This window comes from Cucumis melo, chromosome 4 (assembly GCF_025177605.1).
Source record: "Cucumis melo cultivar AY chromosome 4, USDA_Cmelo_AY_1.0, whole genome shotgun sequence".
NCBI classification, from domain to species: domain Eukaryota; kingdom Viridiplantae; phylum Streptophyta; class Magnoliopsida; order Cucurbitales; family Cucurbitaceae; genus Cucumis; species Cucumis melo.
This window is the reverse complement of record NC_066860.1, coordinates 28334211-28360976: the sequence shown is the minus strand read 5'-3', so window position 1 is coordinate 28360976 and position 26766 is coordinate 28334211. Positions and strand designations below refer to the sequence as shown.

Below are 26766 nucleotides of genomic sequence, written 5' to 3'. Positions count from 1 at the left end.
ATCAGTAGCTTTTTTTAGCCATAGAAGTTTTTAGCAACATAAAATCTATGGGGAAAGTACGGTAGATTTTGGGGAAACTAACAAACGTATCTCATCAAATTCAACGCTACACAACACACACACACACACATATATATCAAACACGTTTATCTAAGATGCATCAAAATTTCCTATCAAGTATTAAAACAAAGACTGAAACTCTACAATATAGAACAAATTCAGAAAGGTGTCACAATGCCCAAGTACTTTGATTGTTCGAACTTCAAAGCTCACAATTCCGAATCATTGGGTAGAAGGTGAATATTGATCTGTATTGACATGACAGTATAGAACCGCATTTAACAACAGAAACAGGTCGAAGTATGGTAAGATGTACAATACTGAATTCAGGAAGACAAATATGCAAATAAAACCTTGTCAAATAATAAACCAATCATAACAAACTAAAAGCTGATGAGTGCCAGGCAACATTGAGTATTACGCAGGCTCAAAATCTTCAGCAGTTGTCCGTAAAGGTTGACAACAAAACTTGTTGACCAAAAACCTTTTTCGTGGCAGGTTCCTCCAGCTAAACCGGCTTAAAATCAGTAGTTTGTGTCATGTACAAAATTCCTCATGAATCTAGCTTCTAGGAGGGAAAGTCAAAATCACGAATCTGTAATCGTAAGCCTGTGTGATATTATATTGAAGTATTGTCTCTACTTTGTAAAAGAGAATAGGTAATATCAACAACAGTAACATCAAATGCGCCGTTTCTTCTTATCTGGTGTTGCATGTACTTGTGTTTTGATCCCATAAGTTTTCAACTGAAAGTTCTCAAATGCTTCTGAGATGGCTTCTACCTGTAGATTACATGGAAAAGGACTGAAGTTCGGAAACAGAAACAAAAACATGATTGCAATAACCTTGCATCGAAGTATACAGACCAGCTCAGGTTTTTTAGAATACACCCTCACTATCATATCTTGATATGATGTTGGCAGTAAATGGCTTATGCGATCATCAGAAATCTTGAATTTATCATTGCTTTCGTAATCCTGAAAATAGAATCGGACCTGTTATAATACTACAAATAGAAAGATGACAACAAAACAAAAGTTTCTGTTAAATAGGTTTTTTAATGAGATACTCTTGGGATTAAGTAAATCTCATGCCTCAACTAAATAGCTTTCACATGCTTATTTCCAACCCCACGTTATTTTACAGATTTTCTTTGATTTCTCCCCTCTGCTCTACTGTCAACGTTGCCTTAATCGTGATGGAACTGAGCAGGAAGATGTTGAGGTTGTCAGGAAAGTTGAGATGTGAATTGGACACATGAATGTTGTTCAATTTTTTTTTTAAAGCACCACAAAACTTTATAATAATTACTTGAATTCATCAATATAGTTTGGGTACAGGCTTAAATAGGCTATATTTTTAATGCTCACATCCATATACAAGTAATACATGTAAGACTTACTATTTACAGATCTACACAAGAAGAAAGACAAGCCCAGTTGCATGTAATACGGTGTGACAAAGATTCAAAGCAAGAAATGTTGCTACTAATGAACAATAATCCTCCCCAATCCATGTTCATCATTGACTATATCAAAGGTCTAAGGTAGGCATCGTGCTATCTCACCTATAATATTAATTTTCGAATATTGAGTGAGAACAAAGATTCACATAAAAATCCTATAAGCTCTGAAAAAATCTAATTTGAAAGGTAACAAGGTTAAAAGGCATAATGAGTGAGTAGTGTACCTTGAAAAAATGGATCCTGGAAAACATGCACAAGAAGAGAGAAAAGATTAGTAACAACCAATTCATCACAATAACCGTATCAGAATGATGTGACCCCCAAAAAAATTATACTTTCTTAACAACCTTTCAAGAGGATTTTTTCTACCACGTGTCAAGTCAATCCTGACATTGCTGACAGCAACATCCTCCTCTTTTAGCTGCACTCCACCATTTTTCTAAACAAAGATATCACAAACAAGCTAAATTCAGACTCTACTTCGTTAACCTAAGAAATGGGTATACATTTAAAAAATGTTTGGTGCACTCTTTTTTTTGTATGTCCTTGTATTTTTTAATTTTTTTCTCAATAAAAGTTGTTGATTCTAAAAAATAATAATAAATAAAATAAAATAAAAATAATGTTCGAGTAAAAAACCTGAGAACAAACAATATCTTTAGCAGTTACATCCTTGAAGTTTTCCAGTTTGTCTTTTGGGACAGCATATTCATTACAGAACTGGAAAAGCGGAAAATTCAACAGTGTAAGCTTCAATTTGTACATATTTCCAAAATCTAGTGTTTTATCTAAATTTAACATTGAACCACTGAATAAATGGCGACAAAGAAAAGTTCAGAACCTGATAGAGATTTCTTCTGCGGATCCGCAAAATCAGATCCCTAGATTCCTTTAGCTCTTTGTCTGAAGCTGTCTCAATTGTTTTAACTATAGAATCATCTAACTGCAGTTTAAAGAAAGGGAAACAAGGGAAACAAGGTAAACAATTTATGCAGAAAAACTATCATGAGCATGAGAATTCTGATAAGTAGTATTAAAACCTTCCAGTACTGCGATGGATCATGTATGTAAGATGAAAGTTGCAGATAATCATTTGCCTTCAGCAGAGCATCAACTATCATAAGCTCAATGGCCTGCATATTCAGAAGAAATATCTACAGTGATAGCTATTCAGAATTTAATTCTACTCGTAATTTTTTAACCCATGTTAAATGAGTTCTTACAAGTGTATCAAAATAGAAAATAGAGTTAGGATCAGTAAAGGAGGATAAACGTTTTCAAAGAAGAGAGGAATTCGCATAAGTACGAATGATTAATTTGATTGGTATTATTCTCTATCGAACTCAAGAAGGAAAGAGGGGGACTTATATTGTTATTTTCCTACCTTAACTTTCGGATGCGTATAAACTGTTCGATACAAATCAGCCCGAGTAGCAAACAATTTGTGAATGGTAAGATCTGGAAAATCATAACTAATAAGCTAAACTTTAAATTATAATTGAAATTAACAAATATAGGCTGATGATACGGACAGTCAGTAGCCTTATAGCAGATTTCATCATCTATAACTCGCATAGTGTCCATTAACCTGCATGGAAAGCACAGATTACATATTACAATCTACCTTACAACAAACTCCACAACCCCCCATTCCAAAAAAACTAAAAATTAAAAATTAAATCAGAATACAAGACAGACATACCTCTCAAACAGAAAGTTGCATCCTAAACCACAAGCTCGGCAATCACGTACAATATAATCAAACCTAAAGTAGATGTAATATTTCCACTGGCAGATCCATGTAATCGAAAATTAAAATTTTAAAAACCAACAAACACTTACTTGTCCACATCAATTCCATTTCGTCCATTTGCAACGATGTCATATAAGAAACCCTTCTCCTTTGAACCCTATTTGTCACACATAAAATGTAATTAAAGACCATAAAATTCATTACGCGAAATTTATTTGAACTTCCTCCCAGAAAAAGAATTGCAGAACATAACAATAAAATTCCTACCTTTGGCCGAGCAAATTCAGAACTAGATAGTATCATGTCCTGACAAAGTCAATAAGTACCGATATTAAACTTTAAATCATAAACTTCTAAGTTTTTAACATATTGGGCATCATAAAGGTAGGCCAATATAATTTTTTTCAGTCCTTTTTTTTTCTTTTTTTTTGGACTTAAGCATCTTAGTAACCAATGTAAGAATGATATGCATTGAATTAAAGAAATTACAGAATAGTTGGTAAAATATAAACTATAAGTATACCTTAACTCTTTTTATCATTCCAGAATCAATATCAATGTGGTGCTCATCAACAATATGGTCAACCATCTTAACTGACATAAGTTCATGAGACCTATAATGAAACAATAAATAAATAAAAGAATCAATTACATGGCAAACAAATATAACTTCCACAAAAACGCTACTCAAGTTATATATTTTTCCTAAAAAGTAAAACAATTAACAAAAATAATAATAACAAAGGAAAACAGATTCATAACCAAAGGCAATCTATAATGAGGATGTCAATTACCATTCATAGCCACTCAAAACCTTGGAGAGGAACTCGCGCTCAAAAAGGTGACTGAAAGGCCCATGGCCCACATCATGCAGAAGACCTGCAAATTAACAAAGAAGTAATTACCAACAGACATCACAAACAAAAATTAAATAAATTAGAATTAGAAATAAATAGATAAGTTGAATAGCTATCAGTAAAGTTAGATAAATTAGAAGAAGAAACAAACAAAGAAGTGAAAACAAACCAACAGATATCCCAACAATAAGTAAAATTAATTAGAAAAAGTAAGACAGAAATAACCACCAGCAAGTTTCACCGTCTGGATATCACTGCGATCAATATCAAGCTCTGCTCCCTATAAGATTAAAATTATGAGGCATCAATAAGAGATAATCGCCTTTGAAACTACTCCATAAATAAACTACTGCATGAGTAACACAATAGCAAAAAAGTGATTTGTACTTGGTAGTTTTTAAGCTTTTGAACAGCATCTCCAGCTAGCCAATACACTCCTAACGAATGTTCAAACCTAGAATGTACAGCTCCTGGATATACCATATGTGTCACACCTGAAAGTATACAAACTTGATTGTAAGCACATGAAACTAAAAGATCCATTGAATATTACTAGATTTTGTGCCTACAAGACTTGAGCTGAACCTTACTGTGAAACTGTCAAGAAAAAGTTCAGTCTAGAACAATCTTAAAAACAATCTCTACAAGGTAAGAACTCCTCGCCATGTCACTGAGATATGAAATTTCTTGATGATTCAGCAGTAGCGGTCAACAAGTTCATAATATAATTGTCATAAACATGTCAGTATATAGTCCAAAGACTCCAAACCAAACAACGAGTGAAGCACAAGCTTCCATCAGTAATACCAGTTTATTAACTTAAAACTTCAATTATAATCAGGACATCCCCAGCAATATTTCACTAAACGCCAAATGTGTTTATATTTCTGATTTGAAACAGCTAGCCTGATAGTATCATATGCACACCTCCTAAATACATATTCATATTTGTGAATGTAGCGACCTCAAATTCAAGGATTAACAAATACGGAAGATCATTCACAAAAATGAATAAACATAGAGAAGTACTCACCAAGCTGTTTCAATTCACGAAGCCTGCAATACAAGAATGAGCCAAATAATCAGACAACAGCTTACAGAGTTCATCTTCAAAACTACCAAACAAGCCATGTCTGAACGGTTTTTCTCATATTTCTTTAGAAAATACACACTCAATCCAATAATAAAATAAAATAAAAAATAAAAATAAACACAAGCCAAAGGATATTCTCCTCCATCGATAAAGAAATATCACCACTCCACCGTCTCACAACAACAACAACAACAAACATGAACTCACCTCTGAAACTGCTCGGTATCAATAAACTTCAAAGATAGCTGCAAAAACAAAACGAAACTCCGCAAATCAAATTCCAATTCCGAGAACCGCAGCGTTTTCACAAGAAAACAAAAATTTAATCCAGAATACGTATGAAATCTTAACAAAAAACAAAACGTTACCGGATCAAGATAAATGTTGCCGTGAACGTTGTCGTGAACGTGTTTGGAGAAGCGAATATCCAGAGAGGAATTGAAGTTGCGAACAGGAGGAAGCAACAGTTCGTCGTTGAGAGACGCACCCATACCTTGCGGTTCGGCAAAAAGGAATATTCCTCGAACTTCGACTGACGAAAGAGAATGAGAAAAAAACGAAGCGAGATGGATAAAGATATGTATATACGAAGGAAACGGAAATTGAGGAGAAAGATATGGAAGATGAAATTAATGGCGTGCTTGTTCGTTACGAAGAGGAAGAGGAAGAGAAGAAGAAGAAGAAGAAGAAGAAGAAGAAGAAGAAGAAGAAGAGGGAGACGTTTGGTTTTTGGGAGTTAGCAAGGAAATGAAGTGCAGAGAGGTGGGAGTAATGGAGAGAAAGTGCCGCCAAAAAACGTGGCGATTAAATGGTAATTTATAATCAAAACCAAGCAAAGCAAAGGGAAAGCAATTTTGCGTATTTCTCTTTTAATTTTTCAAAAATAAAAATGTGATCCACACGCATTACGCATTTCAGGCGTCTCTTTTTGGGTCTTCTCTACCACATTACCTTTTGTTTGTTTCTTTTTTTATTTAGGAAAGGTATTAAATTGCAGTAAAACCAGGACAGATCTCATGATTCGAAGTATAACCAAATAAATAACATTAAAATGGTCTTGTTTCCATGGGTATTGGTATGACTTCCATTTTTAAAGATCAAAGTTTTAAATCAACAAATTCAAGTCTATACCATTTAAAAAATTTAGATTTGAAAGTAAAAGATTATTCACGATGTACAAATTCGTTTACTACGTGAGACTTAACGTTTTATTTTCAAACGGGTTTCTTGGGTTTAAGATATTGTGGCTGGTTAAGATGTTATTTTTTCTATGGTGTAGACTAAGACTTGAAGGAGACTTGCACTAATGGAACAAGGAAGGAATGAGGGGAGAGATTGGAGAAAAAATTTCCTCAGCTGGCACATCCCTGGCTACCCATTATTATTATTTTTCCTCTATGCTCCAATTATTTTTGTAACATTTTTTAATGTATGTGTTTGAATGATTAGATACTTTTTCTTTTAAGGGGAATATACATTTCTGTGGTTTTTATTATTGTTTGAGTTCGATTCCTAGATTTTTAGATTTTTGCTTTTAACATTAAATACTAATCTTTGGTTAATATGATCAACGTTTATTAATTAATTTTAAAAAATTATAATAATTAAGTGTAAATGTAAATAAAAATCAAATCCAAAATACAACAATACAAATGTTAAGAATGAGGGATCGAATAAGACTTGAATCTATGGAGTTTTTGAACTTACATTTTGGTCCGTTTGGAATATTTATTTAAACTTTCTTTCTTTTTACAAAACAAAATAAAATAACTTTCACAAATTTATACTTCATTTTTATTTACTTTTATATGAATATTGAATATTATTTTGTTGTAGGGTTTAATTTTATGTTTTTTCCACCTCCCAATTAGTTTTTTTTTAGAGGACCGAATATGTAGGATTAAACTTGAGTTGAATGAAGATGTTTTGTCTAGATTGTACAAATATATATGCGGAAAAAAAAAATCATTAGTTATAAAATCGAAGAATGAACCTTAATATAATCGTAATAACTATCTTTGAAGTAAGTTCGTTTTAACAAATCTAACTTAACTTAATAAAGTATCAATTCGACTAGTTATGAAAAAAAATGACAAAATCACCGTATTATCGTCAAAACAAACTTAAGCTAATAGATCATTGTTATAAGGGAGTATGAGATTTAACATCCTATCATGCTATTATCAAACTCAATAAGAAAATTGAAAAAAAGGGTTATGGAAAATTAATTAGAATGAAGAAACTAATCTGTTAAGAAAAGAAAAGTGTGTAACCGAACACATGGGTCGCTTTCCTTTACAATTAAGTTCTTGAAAGACATTATTGTTTGGTTGTTAAAAAATTGATTCCTGTGGACAAAGACAGCATTGTGAATAGTAAGTAATTGTCATTTACCTTTACTTTGAAATCAATGGTTTGTAAATACAAAAGGGATAGTTATGGCCATTAATAAATCCCATTATAATATAATTTTAACATTTCGGTACTCAAATTGTTTCTTTTATTAAAAAATTATTGTAAATAATAAAATTGTTTAAATTTTTTTAAATATACAGTAAACCCGTAGACATTAATAAAAGCCTATTAATTGTTTATTGTCGATAGATATGAAAATTTTCTATTTATTTTACTATGTTTGAAAATGATTATTTTACTAGTGTATGTGTAATCGCTATTTTAAAATTAATTATTTGCAACATTTATTTCGTCCTACCTTTTCAAAATAATTTCTCAAAAAATTAAATGTCAATTTTAACAATTTTAATTTTTATTGGTAGATTCATTGATTTTTGGATTTTTTTTTCAAAAGATATAACAAGCATGTAAAATATTGAGAATGTATAGAACAACTTCGAAAACGGAAAAAGACAACATGCTCACAAAATACAAAAAATATCTCAGTCAACACAAGATTAATCAGTCACACACGTGTGAGTATTATTCTTCTAAACAATTGTATACTACAGTTCAAATGAATCATCTACAATCGTTTACGTCATGATACATGATCGTGTAGTTTTTTTTAACAAAAAAAAAAAAAAAGACTTCAAATTTAAACGATCGTGTTGATCATTTAAAATGATATTTAAACAATATTGATATTTTCGAATATGAGAAAGATGAAGAAAAATATTGAAATTGAAATAGTTTCAAATAATGTTGGAGTAAAGGAAGAAGGAGAAATGAGAAATCGAAAGAGAAGAGTAAATTATATAAAAATAGAAAAAGTAAAATATGGAAAAGGGGATAAAAAGATATGGAAAATAATAAATCACACAAAGAAAGAAGAAGGAAGAGAAATGATAAATCTTCACCAAAGACAAATCTTAAAATTATAAAAATATTTTACTACTTCGTACTTTTTTTTTTTTTTTCTTTTGTGGTTTCGTTACCTTAATTTTTCTATTAATAAATTTTTCTAAAGAGAATCCCAAAAATGGGCCAAATGGGCCTATCCATGGAGCCCAAGAAAAAACCCAATCAGAATTGAGAATTACAGATTTTACAAAAATAAATAAATAAATATAAAATAATGATAATAATGATAAAAAGGAATAGGAGAAAGAAATAAAATCCGAAATCGGATAACATATATAAACGAGAGGGTGAGAATGAACAACAGTTGAGAGTCGCAGCCATGTCCGTGACCTCAACTAGCACTACTTCATCTTCTCTCCACTCCAATCCCAAATCCTTCTTCCTCTCTAACCCCATTTCTCCTTCTCGCCTCTTTCTCCCCCAACTATATGGCCGCCGCCGGAGCTCGAATTCGGCCGGCGCGTTCTCCATCAAGGCTTACATGGAGAATCCCAACTCTCTGTCCGGATTTGCAAGTAAGGTGATCGGATCTCTGCCCGTGGTCGGACTGATCGCGAGAATTATGAGTGATGAAGGCGGCGTCGGCAGTGACCTTATTGATTTTGCGGAGTTTCGGAGACGAGTTGGGAAGAAATGTACGATTATGGAGTCCAAAGCTTTCTATGAATTTCAAGAAAGAAAAGGCAAGGTAAATGTGTCTCTTAATTTATGTTTATAATATCTTTTTAAATCATACTTCATTAAATTCATTATATAAATTCTTTTAAAGCTTTGCTCAGCTTACAAAAAATATCTTTTTTAGTTTAGCTAAACTTTTAATTTCATAAAACTAGACCATAAATTTAAGTAATGTGTTATAATTTGTACCATAGTTTAATCATTGCTAATTTATCTACTATTTTTAAGTTAAAAAGAATTGTGTGAAAAACTCCATAAACTCAAAAAGGTTTCATTGAAATAAAAATGTGTACTAAAATAAGTTTGACCTGAGTAAGTCAACTCATCAAATTTCAATCTTAAGAAAACTTTCGACAAAAAGAAAGCTCAAGTGCCACTTTTATCTAATTTATATTTCATTGAATCCACAGGATAATTAATTTCTCTTTTTAACTTATTTGGAGCAAGAACTAATTAAATGATTAAAATTGCAAAACTTTTCAAGGTTCAAGTGCAAAGCGTAATTTGATGAAATTGAAAGTTTATATAACCTAACAAGTTTAGAAGTGAAAGAGGTTGTATTGTGCTCTAAAAAACATCAAAGATATATCTTAAATGCAACGATGTGATCAAATGTGTATTTATTAATTTAAATATATTGCAAGTTTAAGATCAAAATTACAATACTTATTAAATCAGTCCAACCAAGAAATGCAAATCATAATGTTTTGTTTTGAAGTAGAATAATTGGTTGTGATAGGCAGGAGAGCCATTGTATGTTCTATTGTGCTGCTGGCTAGCAGCTGTGGGAGCTGGTTTGCTTAAGTCAGAGGAAATTTTGGAAGGAGTAGCAAGGCTTAGGATTTCAAATGATATTGAATTCGAAGAGGAGACTTTTATTGCTATGATGAATGAGGCTAGAGAGGTTTGTTACTCATATCATACATATATATTTTTCACTTTAAAGTCTCATGTTGCATAAAATAATAAAACGGTGTTCATCTATGTATAGAAACGAGAAAAACTAAAAGCGGCGGTTCCAAACATTCCGATGGAGGTTCGAGTCGAGAAAGCACTCGATGCCATTTATGTCTGTTCATTTGGGAGAGACCCAATAGAGGAAGATGATGAGAAACTTTTAGTTATCATGTTGAGTGCTGTTTTTCCATCTGTTGGGGAAATTGAGATTCAAAGGATTGTGAAAGAGAAAGCAATTAGAATTGCTGAAGGTAAGGACATTGCCATTGTTCCTGAGCCGCAGCCTTTGTCAAAAGAAGCTATTTTAGCTCAAATGAAGGACCTCCAATTTCTCCAAGAGAAGAATGAGACTTGAGTCACAATTTAGTTTGTTTGGTTGTTTGTTGCATCGAGCTCGAAAGTTTGTAAGAGTTTGAATCTTTTGCTCCACGGTTTTCTAAGGTTGGCTGTTAATTATGGTATCTATATTATTCGATATTAGAGGAGTGAGTTTAATTAAAATCCAATTAATATAGTTTGTTCATAAATTTAAAACGTTCCTTCCGTTGAATCCATGTGACGTTGAGCATTATTTGGGATAAAAAATTTATGATGAGATACAATTTAGTTGATTCGTGAATCCAAACATAATTTAGAAGATAAGGCACTAATCATCAACAATGATACAGTGGAATTAGAATTCGACTAGATTTGATCATATATACTTGTATTTGTTAAACTAAAGAAAAGAGAAACCAATCTGGTTTAATGGTGTCTCATAACTCAGTTCGATTTTGATCCATTTTGTTGGTTTTGATCCGTTTAGTTGAGCAATTGGTTCAATCAATTCAATTCCTTTTAGGCAAGGGAGGAAAAAAAAACTTTGATTCATCCTCATAGATATCCATTTTAGATGGAATTACATTATGATGAGATACATACAGAAAAAAAAGACTCACAAAGACACTGATTTTGAAGGCACAAGTGAACTCCCACAGAAGCCAATTTATTTTGGGAACTAATTGTTGACTAAGTGGGAGAGAGTGAGAGGACACCATGGGAGATAAAACAAAACCTAAAGGACTTACCGGTATTGAGGTGCAAGTTGTCCTTCCTTGACGATGTAGTTTTGAGCAGGGAATTCCTCTCCTTTGAAGTACCTTTCAAGCATGTCCTTAATTCCGGCAGCATATCGCAACTGCATTGTTTCCAATATGGTATCGTTGGTTAATATGTCAATACGGTAAGATTAGCTAACTCGTAAAGCATATTCTTCCTGAAGGTAACATTAGTATACGGCCAACAGGGAAACCGAACAAGCTAATAGACATTGGATAATGAAATTTTACATTTTTTTAGTGCAATACAGAATCGCCTAGCTCGTAAAGCATATTGTTCGTAAAGCATATTCTACCGGTCACTTAAGCTATGTCACATTCGAACTTCTTACTTAAGTTTGTGTTAGTCTAGTTTTGTACTCTAAAAAGTTTCAATTCTATATTTATCAGGTTCGTTAATTTTGTCAATTTAGGATGGCATGCTAACTATGTTAAACATTAAGCATGCAGTTGGCAAAGCTATTCGACACAAAATAGAGATTAAGAAACGAGACTAAATTCATACCCCAAAAGTTAAGAAACCAAACTTACAATTGAGTCTGTATAATAAGAACTTTCAATTTCACAAATTGGTGGGAGTAAACCTAAAGGGTATACTTCAGAATCTAAATTTTGTTCTTGAAGAGGATGAGAAAATAGTTTCAATGCAACTACACTATACCTGTGCATCGATGGTAGTGCCCGAAATATGAGGTGTCATAGCTTGGTTAGGCATGTAACGCCATGGATGGTCCTTGGGAGCTGGTTGTGGGTTCCACACATCACCACTGTAACCTGCATATTAAGAACAGTTTGAAGTATTAGCTAATAATGGAATTGGGATGAACTTTATTTGACTGAATCATCCATAGTAAGTCATTAAGATGAGTCTTAGTTTAGATCAACAAGAACCTCCTATATTATAGATGTAAGTTTGACATGGGAGTGTCTGATAGAAAGATTATTCTCTTCTATCCATGGCCTTTTGAGTTATTTAAAAAGTAAAGCTGCCTTACTTCAAAGGTTAAAGCAATCTGTTCAATACTAGACATGTTTTATTATATATGTATTTAGTTACTAAACTTTTGCATACCTGTTAATTTAGTGTTCTAATGTCAATTGTCTAATTATATAGCAAGTAAAAGTTAATGTGTCCACCCTCCAGAAACTAATGTACTACCCCTATGATATGTCATATGTTTACATGTAGGGCGTCGAAATAGTGTCACTTTGACATTTCTATTTTCTATATATGTGCAGCGTATTTGACAAATAAAAGCATAATGTATTGACTAATTGATATATGTTACCGTGCTGCTAAAGAATTATATTCTCCAATTACCTCCAATGTGTCCACTGTTACAAGCGTCAACAACTGCTTGAGTATCCATAATTGCTCCTCGAGCATTGTTAACAATCAGTACTCCTTTCTTGCACTTGGCAATTCTCTCTTTGTTAAATAGTCCCCTGCAGTATCAAATTTAAGTTGTGTTTAGACATGAGTGCCAAAGCTTCCAATCTAAAGTATTGTTGACGAATTTCCTTGTGGTTCATCGTCTCAAATTACACTACAAAGTAAAATCAATACCTTGTCTTGTCAGTTAGAGGAGTGTTGATGACAAGTACATCACATTTTGGTAGCATTGCATCCAGATCCTCCTCAAACTGTGCTCCAATCTGCTTCTCAAGTTCAGGATCGATCTTGAGTCGGTCGTGGTATAGGAGATTGCAATTGAAAGGTTTCAGCCTTTGAAGTAAGAGTTTGCCAATTCGTCCAGCCCCTACTGTTCCAATAGTCTTGCCCTCGAGATCATAAGCTCTGTGAGCTATTCCAGCAACATTCCATTCACCATTAACAACCTGGTGGTATCCTGGTAGGAAATTCCTGACAAGAATGAGAATTCTCATTAGTTCATCCTCCGCCACTGAAACCACATTGCTTCCGGTAACCTCTGCAACCGTTAGTCCAGCAGCAGCAGCAGCATTGAGGTCAACATGATCGGATCCAATTCCTGCCGTGAGAAGCAACTGCAAGTTCTTGGCCTTTTTGATCCTTTCAGCAGTTACGTAGGCAGGATGGAAGGGGGTTGTTATGAGAACATGGAGATCTGGAATGTGCTTTTCAAGTTCTGAAACAAAAATGCACAAAACCACATGGGTCCAATTAGAACACAGTTGGTATGTAACTAAATGAACTGTCTAGTATTTTCACTAACAAAATTAGATACTTTTAGTCCAAGAAAAAAATCGGTAGTTTATTTGTAAATTATGCTTCAAAAGACTTGAATAGTTTTGAGTCGTAAAAAATGAAATGAAATAGTTGAGTGACAAAGTCTATTTAATAATCACGTATTGATTTTTTTTATTTAAACAATATTAATATGGAATAACATATCTAAAATGTTGACTGCCAAAGTTGAAATGAAAAGTTAACATTTAGAATATTATCATTTAAATAAAGTTTATAAAACGTTAAGCCCCATAAATTTATATATTTAAATATTTAATTATCTAACATAAAGTATGTTTCAGCCTAAAAATGCCCGGTTCTGTCTGGCCCGGAAAGTTCTTCGTCTTCCTAATCTACCGGATCTTAGCGGGAACAAACTCGCCCTTTGTAAAATAGGGAATACAGACAGACGAATCAGGTAAAATGTTTTGTCAGATCAGATGCTTACCAGAATCAAGTCCTTCCTTGTCATCTGTGACTATATACTCATGCCCTTGGGACTCCAACCATTCACGTATGCCCAAGGCTCCCTCCACACATCCCACAAAATTAGGGTTCATAGCAGCATACTCATTAGCCTTGTAAAACACACCGACGATCTTCTTGCTCTCTGCAGAAGCCTGATCATAATCAAGGGAGAAACGAAAGGCGTTAATTAACTAAATTCAGGTTCACAAATCACAGAATCAACTTCAAGTATCCAGAAACGCTCCCTCCACCTCCGATCTAGCTCACAATCACACAGAAACACACAAACTGGACTTAGCTGTTTTAGTAATCTATCTTCACGATCGGAGACTAAAAAAACTAATAAATCACAAAAGTAGCTTCGATAAAACCATAAATCCATCCTCCACCACTCTATCAAACACGTAATCACACAAAGACACAAACTAGACTTCCTGTTCTCGTAATTAACAACAGAAGACTGAAAATAAAGAAAGCAATACAATCTGTCCACAACAGAGGAGTAAAAACATGATCGGAGAAGGAGAGACGAACATCACACATTTCAGCGATCAAATCCATTAGAAGAAAAAAATGGCGAAAATTCAACTTCCTAACTTCAGAAACTCCACAAAAGAACCTCAAACTTTGAATGAAAGAAGAAAAAGAAGAGTAAAGAAAATAAAAAAGTAGAGTACGGCAGTTGTAAGTAAGACAAAAATTGGAGTTGGTTCAGCAGAAAAAGGTAAAATGGCTTACATGAAGCTGCCTGACGAGAGGTGATGAGTGAGAGATTAGAGACGAAGAAAGAGCTCGAATCGCTGTTGTAGCAGCCTGCTTCATCGCCATGATCGACGTTTGTTGAATCTCTGAGAAAGTTTTGTGCGTAAATGAGAGACTCGTGAACGATGAAGGAGGTGATGATGATGATGATGATGATGATGATGGAGATTGGGAGTTTAGTGTGTGGAGTATTTATAGTTGGCAAAATGGGATTGGAAGCGAAGCCGCTCTTTGCTTTTGTTATTCAGTTTCTCTGTTTCTTTGTGGGGGCTGCCTTCCTTTTGTACGCCACCACGTCTGTCTTCTTTCTCTTGCTTCATTCTTTTTTATTTTTTTATCTCTCTTACCAGAAGCATGCATTGGTTGGATTAAATTTTTAAACCCCTTCTATGCTAAATTAACTATATTCGATATAGTAAATGTTTAAACCCAAACTATTTTTGATTGATTGATTATCCTGTTTAGACCTTTAAAATTTTTTAAAAAATTTGTCCGGTCTGTATTTTTCTCAAATTAACATCAACCAAATTTCTACCTATCTCCAATCGATCTCTTTGTTTTAGTCAATCGACTAGGTTTCCAACTTATTATGTTCACCCTTATTTTTTGAAAGTCATTTTTTTGGGTTTTCAAATTTTAACTTGATTTCTTAAAATCGTTACTAGAACGAAGATGGCAAAGTAAAAATATTAAAATTTAAGTAATATTTATAAGCTTAATTTTAAAAAATAAAAAGTTACTGAAAGATCGATTTTCAATTTTTCTTTTACTTAGGATTTTTTTATTCAGTTTTTTTTCCCTAGATTTATTTTGGTCAGAATACATATACACACATATATATAGTTTGATGAATTTAATACTTTATAGGGAAAAAATTGGGTTTGGGTGTAAAAGTTGATTGAGATCATCAAATTAGATGTCCAATTTAGTCTAGTAGCTTCAAAGCTAGTTTTTATTGAAATTGATTAGATAATATTAATAATTTTTATTATACAAATTATAATTGATGAATATATTTCTAAAATTTATAATATGATATTTAGTTTGTTTATATTTTTTAAATTTCTTTTTAATCCGAGTTCATTTTGGTAATAAAATTGTAAAACGATTACAACGATTATTTGGTTAGAGAGTTTTTTTTTTTAAAGAAACTATTTAAGCAATGATTATTTTATCTAAAATTACGACTCCAATTTTTCAATTAAGTTTGTTCGAGAAAAAAAAAAAGGCATCTAACAAAATTTAAAAAAAAATCAAAATCAAAATCAAACAAGCCTCTAATCACCCAAATCATCTCACCATAAATTTTTTTTAAAAAAACTTGCTTTTAAGAGTTTCTTGATTATGTAACAACTTAATTTATAATATGTATGGTCCCGAAACAATTTATTGAATATGCATAAGTAGAAATCTCATTAAATGTTTGACAACACATTTTGTGACAAAAAAATTGAACTTTGATAATAGGCATGCTTTTATCGGATTCAAACTCAAACTCCTTGTTAGGGAGAGGGACTAAGGGAAGGCATTATTCATGCCACCAACCAAAAGGCTTATTTCACTTTTAAGTATAAATTAACTATATACAACTAGTATACAATTGTACCAGTTGAAATTTAGATTTTCTACAATCGATTGTTTTACTAAAAAAATGTCGTACATGTATAGATATACACACGATCTTAGAGAAGACCTAGAGCAAAGTTGGTCATTAGGAAGGTCTAGAGCAAATTTGTGTATAACGACAACCCCAAATTATTGCTTGCATGGAATATACTTGATGTCGATTGTCTATATATCACACCCCTTAATCTTCTCCCTTAAACAAAAAAAGTCGCTCCTCTTATGGTATAGCTCTACTTTTCCTTGTTGCATCTCAAACACTTTCATGTTCAATCTAGAGCCGATTTATCCACAATACTAAAATGTCTTTATTAGAGCAACAAACGAACCCACTAATAAAGACAACAAAATTTTGACATATCTCCACAGTAGTAAAATATTGTCAATTTTAAGAATAACTTTTCACAGTTTTGTTTTTTGAACTATTCCAAAATATCTTATACCAAAATGAAGATAATCGTTCTTATTTATATATCATGAATCTATCATTTTCACTAGTTAATACAAAACTTTGTTTCCAACTAATAGGTTGCACATGATGAAAAAATCTATATGACTAACCAAATTCGTGACAAAGTTAAAAGACAAAGAGACGTGCTATTGGGTGATGTGTTGAAGTTGTATGGTGTCTAGTAGGTGACTAGGACCCTCAAGTTTTGGCCAATGTTTTGATAAAGAAATTTTGCACATTATCATTCAGGACTATGATGTGCTATATATCATATTCTTTGTCCAAAGATAAATATTTAGGTTTAGCTACATTGAACAAAGACAATTGGATATGGGTCATGTGTATTAACTCACAAGTATTATGGATGCAAGTGTAGCGATTAGATGTAGATTACTGTCGACCAAATTTTTTACGACAAAGTAAGTGTTAATTTGAAACAAATTTCAAAATTTTTAAGGTAAAAATGGAACTTTTTTCATATATTTTAAAAGAAAATATTTTACGTTAATTGACCTATGTTCACATTGATAATGTTTAAATCGCTCCTAAAGTATAAAATCTTCAATATTGATTGTCGCTATTTTCTTTCAACAAACCGTGAGTTGTGTTTAATTATAAAGTTTAAATACTATTTGGTTGGTACTAAAATAACATATTACTTTGATCTCTATATCTTTGTGTTTAGTTTGATTCCTTTTGATCTCTAAAATGAATAAATTATTTTGATTTTTGACCATGGCACAAAATTATAATTGAATGAACCAAAATTCACTTTATAAAATTATATAGACCAAAATATTTTAAAGTTTAAAATTCAATGATAGAAATAAAACATGTCAAATATCCAATGACTAAAAATAAACCAAGCTTACGTTAAAAATTGTAAGGGCTAAATTGAATATATTAAAATATAAAATTAATCTAAAAAAATTATTGTAAATGATAAATTATTGCAAATATTTATAAATATAGAAAAATTTCATAATCGAGAGAGAATCAATTAAATTCTAAAATTTTGTTATATTAGATAAAGAAAATAGTTAGTTGTATTTTAAAATTAAATTTAATGAATGTAATGGAAACTTTCAATTCCATTGGTTGACGCAATTTGACCGTGACGTGTACTTGGTTTAGGGATAAGGAACTAAAATAAATCTTATCTTATACAACCAACCCAACTGTCTCTCTCTAATTATTCTGCACTATACACATAGTCTTATAACTTTGAGATATTGTTCCCTCTCTCTCATTATATATTTATATGATCCTAAGTATTTTCTATTAGAAAAATGGTATGTCCCAATTGTATAATTACATCTTTATGATGTGACAAATTTTATTTTAAAACCTAATATTGCTCTTTTGATTATTATTAAGTGAGCGACAAATTTTTTAGTCATTAACACATTATAGGCAAAAATTTTGAAACAATACCTTTATTTCCATGTCTTCCCGCTACCTTATCGCCTACTTTGATTTCACGTTTCTGTGAAATATATACACGAATCATTTCTGGATTATAACTCGAACCCCCTTTTTTCTGGATCCATCTCACATCAATAACTCGACCCCTACCGTCGATAGGTAGTTTTAGACAGGTTTCTTTTGAAGTGGATACCTGAATGCCAAATTATGTCATTTAGGGGCGTTCGGGGGAAAGAAAGGAATAAAGAGGAAAGAAATAAATGGAAAAAGAAGTAAGAAGGAGGGGATTATGAAAAGGAAATAATTATAATAATCGGGAAGGAATAAGTGGAATGATTACGAGGGATTGTTTATAATCCTTGTTTGAGAGAAGGAATAAGTAAGAGCATTACGATAGATTATTTATAATTCTTGTTTGGGAGAAGGAAAAAGTGAGAGGATTATGAGAGATTATTTATAATCTTTGTTTGGAGAAGGAATAAGTAGAAAAGAATATGACAAATTTTTTTATTATTTTCTTTAAAAAAAAATTAGTACAAATGTATTTTTAAAAAAAATCATATCGTAAATCCAATTCGTATTTTATTTACCAAAATTTAAATTTTTTATCGAAAAACATGTTTTATTAGTTTTCATAAATACAATGTCAATTTTGAACATTTTGTATACAAGTTTTTCGTGTCAAAAAATTAATTAATGTGTTACATGTGAAAAAAATTATATGTATTTTCTTTAAATTAATGTTGTAAGTGCAATATCAGTAAATTGTGTATCGTTAACGATCGATTTAGAAAAATTTATTATTTCTTTTCTTTTAATTTGTACAAATGTATATTTTTTAAATTCGTATTGTAAATCAAATATACAAATATTCTTATTTTATTTACCAACATTTAAAAATTTTATTGGAAACTTACATGTATTTTCTTTAAATTGATCTTGTAAATGTAATATCGGAAAATTGCATATCGTCAACAATCGATTTAAAGATTTTTTTTAATTTGTACAAATGTTTTTTTTAATTCGTATTGTAAATCCAATATACAAATATTCATATTTTATTTACCGAAATTTGTTTTTTTTTTTTAAAATTGAAAAACATGTTTCATTAGCTTTTGTAAATACGATGTTAATTTTGAATGTTTTGTATACAAGCTTTCCATGCCGAAATATTAATTGATGCGTTACGTGTGAAATAAATTATCTGTATTTTATTTAAATTGATGTTGTAAGTACAACATCGAAAAATTACTTATCGTTAACAATCAATTTAAAAAAACGACGACCAACGTAATAGCATTGAAAGGAAATGAGATATGGAAAACAAATGTTTTTCTTTTCAAATGTAGTTAAATGACGAACATCAATTATATCATACAACTTTATTTTGAAATATAATATTAAAATATTAATAATATCAATTATAATAATAATAAATTTCTTAATTTAAAATAAGAATAATAATACTAATGATATTACACCTTTTGAAGAAGAAATAGAAGAAATAGGAGGGGATTGCGAGAAAGAAAAAGAATTATTAACTATAATCTTTTTTCTCCCCTTGTTATTTGTCTCAAACATGTAAAGGACTATAGTCCTTTCCTTTCCTTCTCCCAAACGGTGCCTTAGTCTATTTTAAATATATAATATAATTTGATACTAACAAAAAGTGACAAAACAGTTTAGAATCAAAATGGATTTAGGAAAGGGTTTGACTTTGAGCCTTGACCCAATCCAATGCGCTTGCCTTTGGCTATGGCCAATGCCAAACCTTGCCAACCGACTAAGGGAGCATGTTTTTTGTAATTTCAATCCAAAAGATCATTTTAAGCCTAAAATATGGTTTAAGGAAGATACTTGACTGCAGTTTGATAGAGCTCTACTTTTTCTAAACTTGAAAAAAATGTCAATTGAGTTGTATGTTGGCTTTCATTAAAATATATATGTAATATTTTGTTGATAGAGGTTTATAAAGAAACTAGGTTATGAATATTGATTCTTGCCATCTTGCCTCCTATGGTTTCCCTACATTTTGCTTTTCAACAAAAACAACATCAATTAACAAGTACAATTGTTTCTTCTCCTTCAAACAACGATAACAACAAACATCATTTCTTGAAATGTCAATTGAACCAAATATAAAGGATAAGACTTTGAAAGTGAGTAAGAAAAAGTATTATCTAAAGGAAGAAGAAAAAAAATATGAAAAGAATTCTTAGAAAATTTTGTTTTAATTAAAAAAATCCAAAATAGCCCATCCGTACCAAAGTTAAATCTTCCGTACTTTTGTTTTCTTTTAAAGTACGTTTTTTCGACAAATAAATAATATATAAGATGTCAACCAATTACTTAATATAATTAAGAATAAAAGAATTTAAACAACGAACATCATAATTAATTATATACCAAAATAGAAAAGAAATTTATGGCGATAGTATGAAAAAAAAAAAAAGATTCATACTAACTCCACTTATTGTATGTCACGTCAATACGCTTTTAAGGATAAGATGAGACCTACTAAAATTAGCATGGATCCACTAATATTTTTGAAATTAAATTTTATAGCGTATACATAAGGTATATAATACTCTTTTTGTGGTATTAAAAAAATTTACCACTCACATCATCACTTTTAATGAAGAAAAATGGTGAACGTTTCAACGTGTGTGCATGACATTCTATAAAGTACAAAGGATAGAAATTCTAACCAATTAGAACTTTGTACTTTTTATCATTGTGTTTGAAAAACTGAATAAGAAAACTAAACTAAACAAAAAGAATTAAAATTCTGTGGCTTAGAATATAATTTTTAAATTTAAGTAAGATAGTAACTTATTGAAAACAAATTGAAGAAATGAGACTAAATTTTCAAAAAATAAAACTCTTGTATTTAGGTAAAATGTAAATTATTGTAAAATAAAAAATAATAATAATAATAATAAAAAAGCATCCAATTTTGACCGTTGGATTTGTCGTTTAGAGTGGGCTGGTGGGGAAATGATTAAATGAATATGGAGATATGGTGGGCCCGATAGCTGACGTGGCAATTTCCTAAAGGTTGGACTTATGAAGTGCCCATCTGGTGGAGGTGGGCCGACAGCCCAACAAAATCTTTCCAACATGGCAACTGCCCACACAATTATCTTCGGACGGTGCATAGATGACATTTAAATAAAAAACAATGGAATATATAATGTAAAAGATAAAATAATTGTATGGCACAAAATTTGGTAAAAGACTACAAAACTTTATGTCTACCACAAATATTGATAATTAGTATCGATTGCTATTAGTAATAACGGTTATTGATGATAACTTTCGATTTGAAAAATGTGTTATCCATTGTTATCACGAATAATTACTGTTTGTGTTAAAATCGCATGCACTGAATGATATATTTAGAATTCTATAAGAATTGATGGAAAAATGCACTTTTGGTCAATGAGTTTGGTGTTACTGTCTATTTGGTCAATGAGTTTTCAAAAGTGACACTTGAGTTCCAAAGATTTGGAAGATAGTTCTAAATGGTCTCTGTGTTAAAATTGATCGTTGGTTGACTAATGGAAAAATGACATCGCTCTAAAATAGCAATTATTCTAATATTTTTATATTCATTTGTGTTGCTTTATTTTATTTTATTTTGTCTTTCTTCTCTAGCTCTTCGTCCCAAAGGTTTCTTTTCATCCATGTAGATAGATTTTCAACTAGTATCATTTTCGTTGTATGCTTAGTTCTCTATTCTCTCAATTTGCGGAATTTGCTCCCGAGTTATTTTTGGCATTTTATTATATATTAATACTCTATGCATATATTTGTTCTCAAAGATGATTGAAGTTTTGACTTACATTATATTTTTTTGAGCATTTTCAAATATTAAATATAATGTAAATCAATTAGTTTCTTCAAGCTTTCAATACGTCTCTTATTTGTTGTCTCATACAACTTTCTTATGGCATCTTCATCGGATGAAGGCATTGTAACTCTAATTTCAACGGGGTCATTATCGATAATCTTCTCCATTATCTTGTCATTATTATTGATCTCCTTCATTATGTTTAATTTTATGAAAATAGAGTGGTGAGACATATATATAAACTAGTACTTCACAGATGCGATGCCCGTGACACTTCAAACATTTTTCAATATCATGATTTGTCACATTTATCTTTGAATTATATTTTCTTTTTCCCTTTAGATTCTCTTTGATAATTTATATATGCAAAGATAGCTAAAGAAGTAAAAAAGGAAATTGCTAAAATAAAAGAAGGGTATAAGATTTTTGTATTTGAAAGATAAGACTTCGAGTACCTTTAATAAACATCGAAATAAAAATTAAAAAAAAAAAAACTTAAAAGGAAAAAAGGAAAAGGTGAGAAATTAAGATTTTTGTATTTGAAAGATAAGACTTCTAAGTAATTTAATGAGTTGTATAAAACACAATATTTTAAAAAAGAGAGACGGTAATCAACACAAAATTTCTTAAATTATGACAAATGTTTTCTCTAAACGTAGGTGTTGAACAGGAAATTTTGACCAATTAAATCACGCCACGTCATCACAGCAAAATTGAGATAATTATAATTTGATTGGATTTAGGTAGTCAAGTTTTCTCATACCCAACCTAGTTCAAGGCCCTAAAAAAAATTGGGCCAAAGAAATAATGGACCCGAGCTTGCGCAAATAAGTGGGTCGAGTTCGAGCCCACCAAGCAAATGGATCCAAGCCCAAACCGATCGAGCAAATGGGTCCGAGCCTAAGCCTGTCAAGAAAACAGGTCCAAGCTCAAGCCCAACAAGCAGATGGGTTCAAGCCCAAACCCAACAAGTAGATGGGCCCAGGCCTAAGCCCGCCCAACAAGCAAATGGGCCCAAGCCCACCTAAAGCCCATCGAGATTCTCTATAAATAGAGACCTTCTCATTCATCTTGGGGGGACCTTTTGATTGAAGAGAAGAATTGAAGACAAAAACTTCTGAAGACTCTCAAGACGTGCAAGTTATCATCAACCTCAAAAATCAACCTTCTGAAAGATCGAAGACTTGGAAGATCAAACTTTCCTTGAATTCCAGAAGATTGAAGCTTGAATTGAGTTGTAGTTACAACTTCTTGAAGATCAAAGACCACGAAGTTTTAAATTTTACTTTTTGTATTCGAGAGAAAGAATCAAAGGAGTAAATATTAGAGATTGTATCCACAATACATAAATCAATACAAAGTTCGATTCCACGAATTAAATTTCTCCTGAAATCTCGTGTGAACAATTTGGCACGCCCAGTGGGACATTCTCTACCTTTCATCTCTTTCTCTTTTCGAAGAACATCCAAAGAAAATCATGACATCTCAAGGCAACACTTCCAAAGCTCTCAGTGACATCGGCAAACGGCCAAACACTCGTAGCCGCTCAAGGGAGATTCAGTCATCTGAAGATATGCCTCCTTTTGACGTTGCAAAGAATATTTGGGAGCAAATCTCTAAGCCACCAAAAGGTGGAATTGTAATCAAAGAGAATCCTGCGATGGACGAACACAACTCGTTGTCTGAGCGCTCAAACGAGGAGGTTCCACAGCCAAATATAATGTCAGTTATGGTAACTGATGTGGATACAAGCGAAGACAGAATGGCAGAGCTCGAAAAAAAGGTTAATATGCTCATGAAGGCGGTTGAAGAAAGGGATTTTGAGATCGCATTGTTGAAGAATCACACTGAAAGTCGTGACGCTGCTGAATCAAGTCACACACACACTATAAAAAATGCTAACAAAGGGAAAGCGATCATGCAAGAAAGTCAACCACAAAATTCGACCTCAATTGCATCGTTGTCTGTTCAACAATTACAGGAGATGATTGCAAGCTCCATCAAAACGCAATATGGTGGACCTGCTCAAACTTTCTCCTTGTACTCCAAACCATATACGAAGAGGATCGACAATCTCAGAATGCCGAATGGATACCAACCTCCCAAGTTCCAACAGTTTGATGGAAAAGGCAACCCAAAACAACATGTTGCTCACTTCATCGAAACATGTGAAACTGCTGGTACGCGAGGAGATTTATTGGTCAAACAGTTCGTTCGAACTCTCAAAGGAAATGCCTTCGACTGGTACATCGATCTGGAACCTGAATCCATTGATAATTGGGAGCAACTTGAGAGGGACTTTCTCAACCGTTTCTATAGCACCCGACGTATCGTCAGCATGATGGAGTTGACAAACACAAGACAACAAAAGGGAGAACTAGTCATCGACTACATCAACCGATGGAGAGCTCTGAGTCTTGACTGTAAGGATCGACTCACCGAACTGTCTGCAGTGGAGATGTGCACCCAAGGCATGCATTGGGGACTTCTTTATATTTTACAGGGAATAAAATCTCGCACGTTTGAAGAGTTGGCGACTCGTGCCCATGATATGGAATTGAGTATCGCCAATAGAGGAGCAAAAGATTTCTTGATTCCAAAATCGAGGAGTGACAAGAATGAACTTGATGACACTAAAAAGATTGCAAATAGTGTCATAAAAGAGTCAATGGTTGTTCATGCAACTCCTTTGAAATCTTTCTCTAAAAGAAAAGAAACAAAAATTGAAAGAAAGCATGATGGCGATGAAAAGCGACAGTCAACTCTTAAAGAAAGACAGGAAAAAGTTTATCCATTTCCTGACTCTGATGTTGCAGACATGTTAGAGCAGTTGCTAGAGAACCAACTTATTCAGCTGCCAGAATGCAAACGACCAGAACAAGCAGGAAAAGTAGATGATCCTAACTACTGCAAGTATCATCGGGTCATTAGTCACCCTGTTGAAAAGTGTTTCGTGTTGAAAGAGCTAATTCTAAAGTTGGCTCGTGAAAAGAAGATCGAGCTAGATATTGATGAAGTAGCTCAGACGAATCATGTTGCGATCGAGATGACTTCAAATGTTCCGCCATTAACACAACTTGATGATCAAAGAAAAAGCTTGATTTAATTTGGGACTTCTGCACCTATACTTGTTCTATTCCAACAAAGGATCGTGGCGATAAACTCCCAAAATAAAGAAGCGCATGGTAAAGATGATGGCGAAGGATGGATAACAGTCACTCGTCAAAAAGGGAGTCAACCAAATTCCATTCAAAAGGAGTCGCGATTCCATCAAAAGTATGCAAAATGAAGCATCTCCTATAAAAAGAAAGGAAGAAGGAACAAGAAGATGTGGAATCTTAAGCCCATAAAAGGAAAAGATGAGGACTTCCTCCAACTTCGACGATCGATAACTTTGGCAGAATTCCTCCCAAGAAGTTTCCTTGAGGATCATCCAGAAGAAATACTTGAAGTCACTGCATGTCATGCTGCCAGCATAGTAGAAGTCGACAACAATTATGGATCTTCTAAAGAAGTCAACAATTCAAATGAAATTAATCAAAGGACCTCTGTCTTTGATCGTATCAAGCCTTCAACTACTCGATCTTCAGTCTTTCAAAGATTAAGTATGGCCACGAAAGAAGAGGAAAACCAATGTCCAACATTTATTTACACTCGAACTTCAACTTTCAAAAGGCTGAGTATCTCCACATCGAAGAAAGATCGACCTTCAACATCTGCTTTTGATCGTCTAAAGATGACAAATGATCAACAACAAAGAGAGATGAAATCTTCGAAGGCAAAACCATTTCGTGAAGAAAATGACGACGATAAGATTCACAGTTGTGCCCCGTCACGCATGAAGAGGAAGTTGTTTGTTGACATAAATACAGAATGTTCCTTGACTGTGAAACCAAGATTTATTATCTTCACCAATCCTACAAACGAAGGAGATGAACAAATTCTTGTTGAAAATAAAAACTGTTAAATATGCAAAGCTCCTTATTGCAATAGCCTAAACTGCATGGTGCTCCTAGCCCACAAGAAATTAAAAGGTGAATGGCAAAAAAAAAAAAAAATTGAACTACGTTATGACTTGATCCCTATGTTATAAAAAGGGTACGTAGGCAGCTTAAAATTCACTTTAAGTTCAGTCGCACGTAAAAAAAAAATATTATTCTTCATTGTGATGATGTAAGCGCATAGTAAATGATGTGTAAACAGTATAAAATGAAATTTAGGAGCAGTCACACCAGAATAAGAACATTCTCATCACCATTAAACAAATTCTTGTATTTACAAGAATACAACTAAAGAAAAAAAAAAGAATGGGGGCAAAGGGGGCAAAGTTAAAGCCTCCACTTGAAGTTCTTAAATTCTTCGCGTGTAGCGTTCAGGCTCTTTTGAACCGTAGCTAGCGCCTCTGTGGCCTCTTTTGTGACAACAGAGATGTTTAATTGTTTACCTTCGTAAGGTGCGGTTTCGTCTCTTCTCCAAAATGTTGACCAACGAACTCTACTCCTCTTTGATATGTTGCAGACAAGGATCTTTCCATGTGTTGTGCCCAAGAGGATCTTCATCTTCATCTTCTCCCATATGTTGCAGCCGAGAGGATCTTCATCATCATCTTCATCTCACATATGTTGCAGCCGAGAGGATCTTCATCATCATCTTCATCTCACATATGTTGCAGCCGAGAGGATCTTCATCATCATCTT

General features: G+C 32.5%; 3 protein-coding genes across 7 annotated transcripts; 1 reads left to right on the top strand and 2 right to left on the bottom strand.

Annotated features, from left to right (window-relative positions):
• Window positions 1–227: 227 nt before the first annotated feature.
• Window positions 228–6034, bottom strand: LOC103487084 (uncharacterized). 5 transcript variants are annotated; one of them, XM_051083872.1, is made up of 20 exons: window positions 5597–5671; window positions 5436–5473; window positions 5169–5191; window positions 4726–4805; window positions 4523–4629; window positions 4364–4415; window positions 4073–4157; window positions 3802–3892; window positions 3546–3584; window positions 3368–3435; window positions 3228–3290; window positions 3058–3113; window positions 2910–2983; window positions 2566–2679; window positions 2367–2468; window positions 2165–2245; window positions 1873–1964; window positions 1750–1765; window positions 927–1037; window positions 228–842 (listed from the first exon to the last, which is right to left on the bottom strand). In XM_051083872.1, exons 5-20 carry the CDS (start codon window positions 4616–4618, stop codon window positions 741–743), a joined length of 1242 nt encoding a protein of 413 aa, XP_050939829.1. In that variant the 5' UTR covers window positions 4619–4629; window positions 4726–4805; window positions 5169–5191; window positions 5436–5473; window positions 5597–5671; the 3' UTR covers window positions 228–740. The 5 variants fall into 5 exon arrangements, 3 of the variants coding, with proteins under 3 accessions (XP_050939829.1, XP_050939828.1, XP_008443513.1); XM_051083871.1 differs by lacking the exon at window positions 4726–4805 and having other exon boundaries at window positions 5597–6030; XM_008445291.3 differs by lacking the exon at window positions 4726–4805 and having other exon boundaries at window positions 2566–2658; window positions 5597–6028.
• Window positions 6035–8782: 2748 nt separating this feature from the next.
• Window positions 8783–10708, top strand: LOC103487086 (photosystem I assembly factor PSA3, chloroplastic). Its single transcript, XM_008445293.3, has 3 exons — window positions 8783–9234; window positions 9964–10128; window positions 10216–10708. The coding sequence occupies exons 1-3, from the start codon at window positions 8866–8868 to the stop codon at window positions 10534–10536; spliced, it is 855 nt and encodes a 284-aa protein (XP_008443515.1). The 5' UTR covers window positions 8783–8865; the 3' UTR covers window positions 10537–10708.
• Window positions 10709–11030: 322 nt separating this feature from the next.
• On the bottom strand, window positions 11031–15009 carry LOC103487087 (formate dehydrogenase, mitochondrial). The gene is made up of 6 exons (XM_008445295.3): window positions 14694–15009; window positions 13936–14107; window positions 12846–13386; window positions 12600–12724; window positions 11940–12052; window positions 11031–11358 (listed from the first exon to the last, which is right to left on the bottom strand). The coding sequence occupies exons 1-6, from the start codon at window positions 14781–14783 to the stop codon at window positions 11245–11247; spliced, it is 1155 nt and encodes a 384-aa protein (XP_008443517.1). The 5' UTR covers window positions 14784–15009; the 3' UTR covers window positions 11031–11244.
• Between the last annotated feature and the right edge of the window lie 11757 nt (window positions 15010–26766).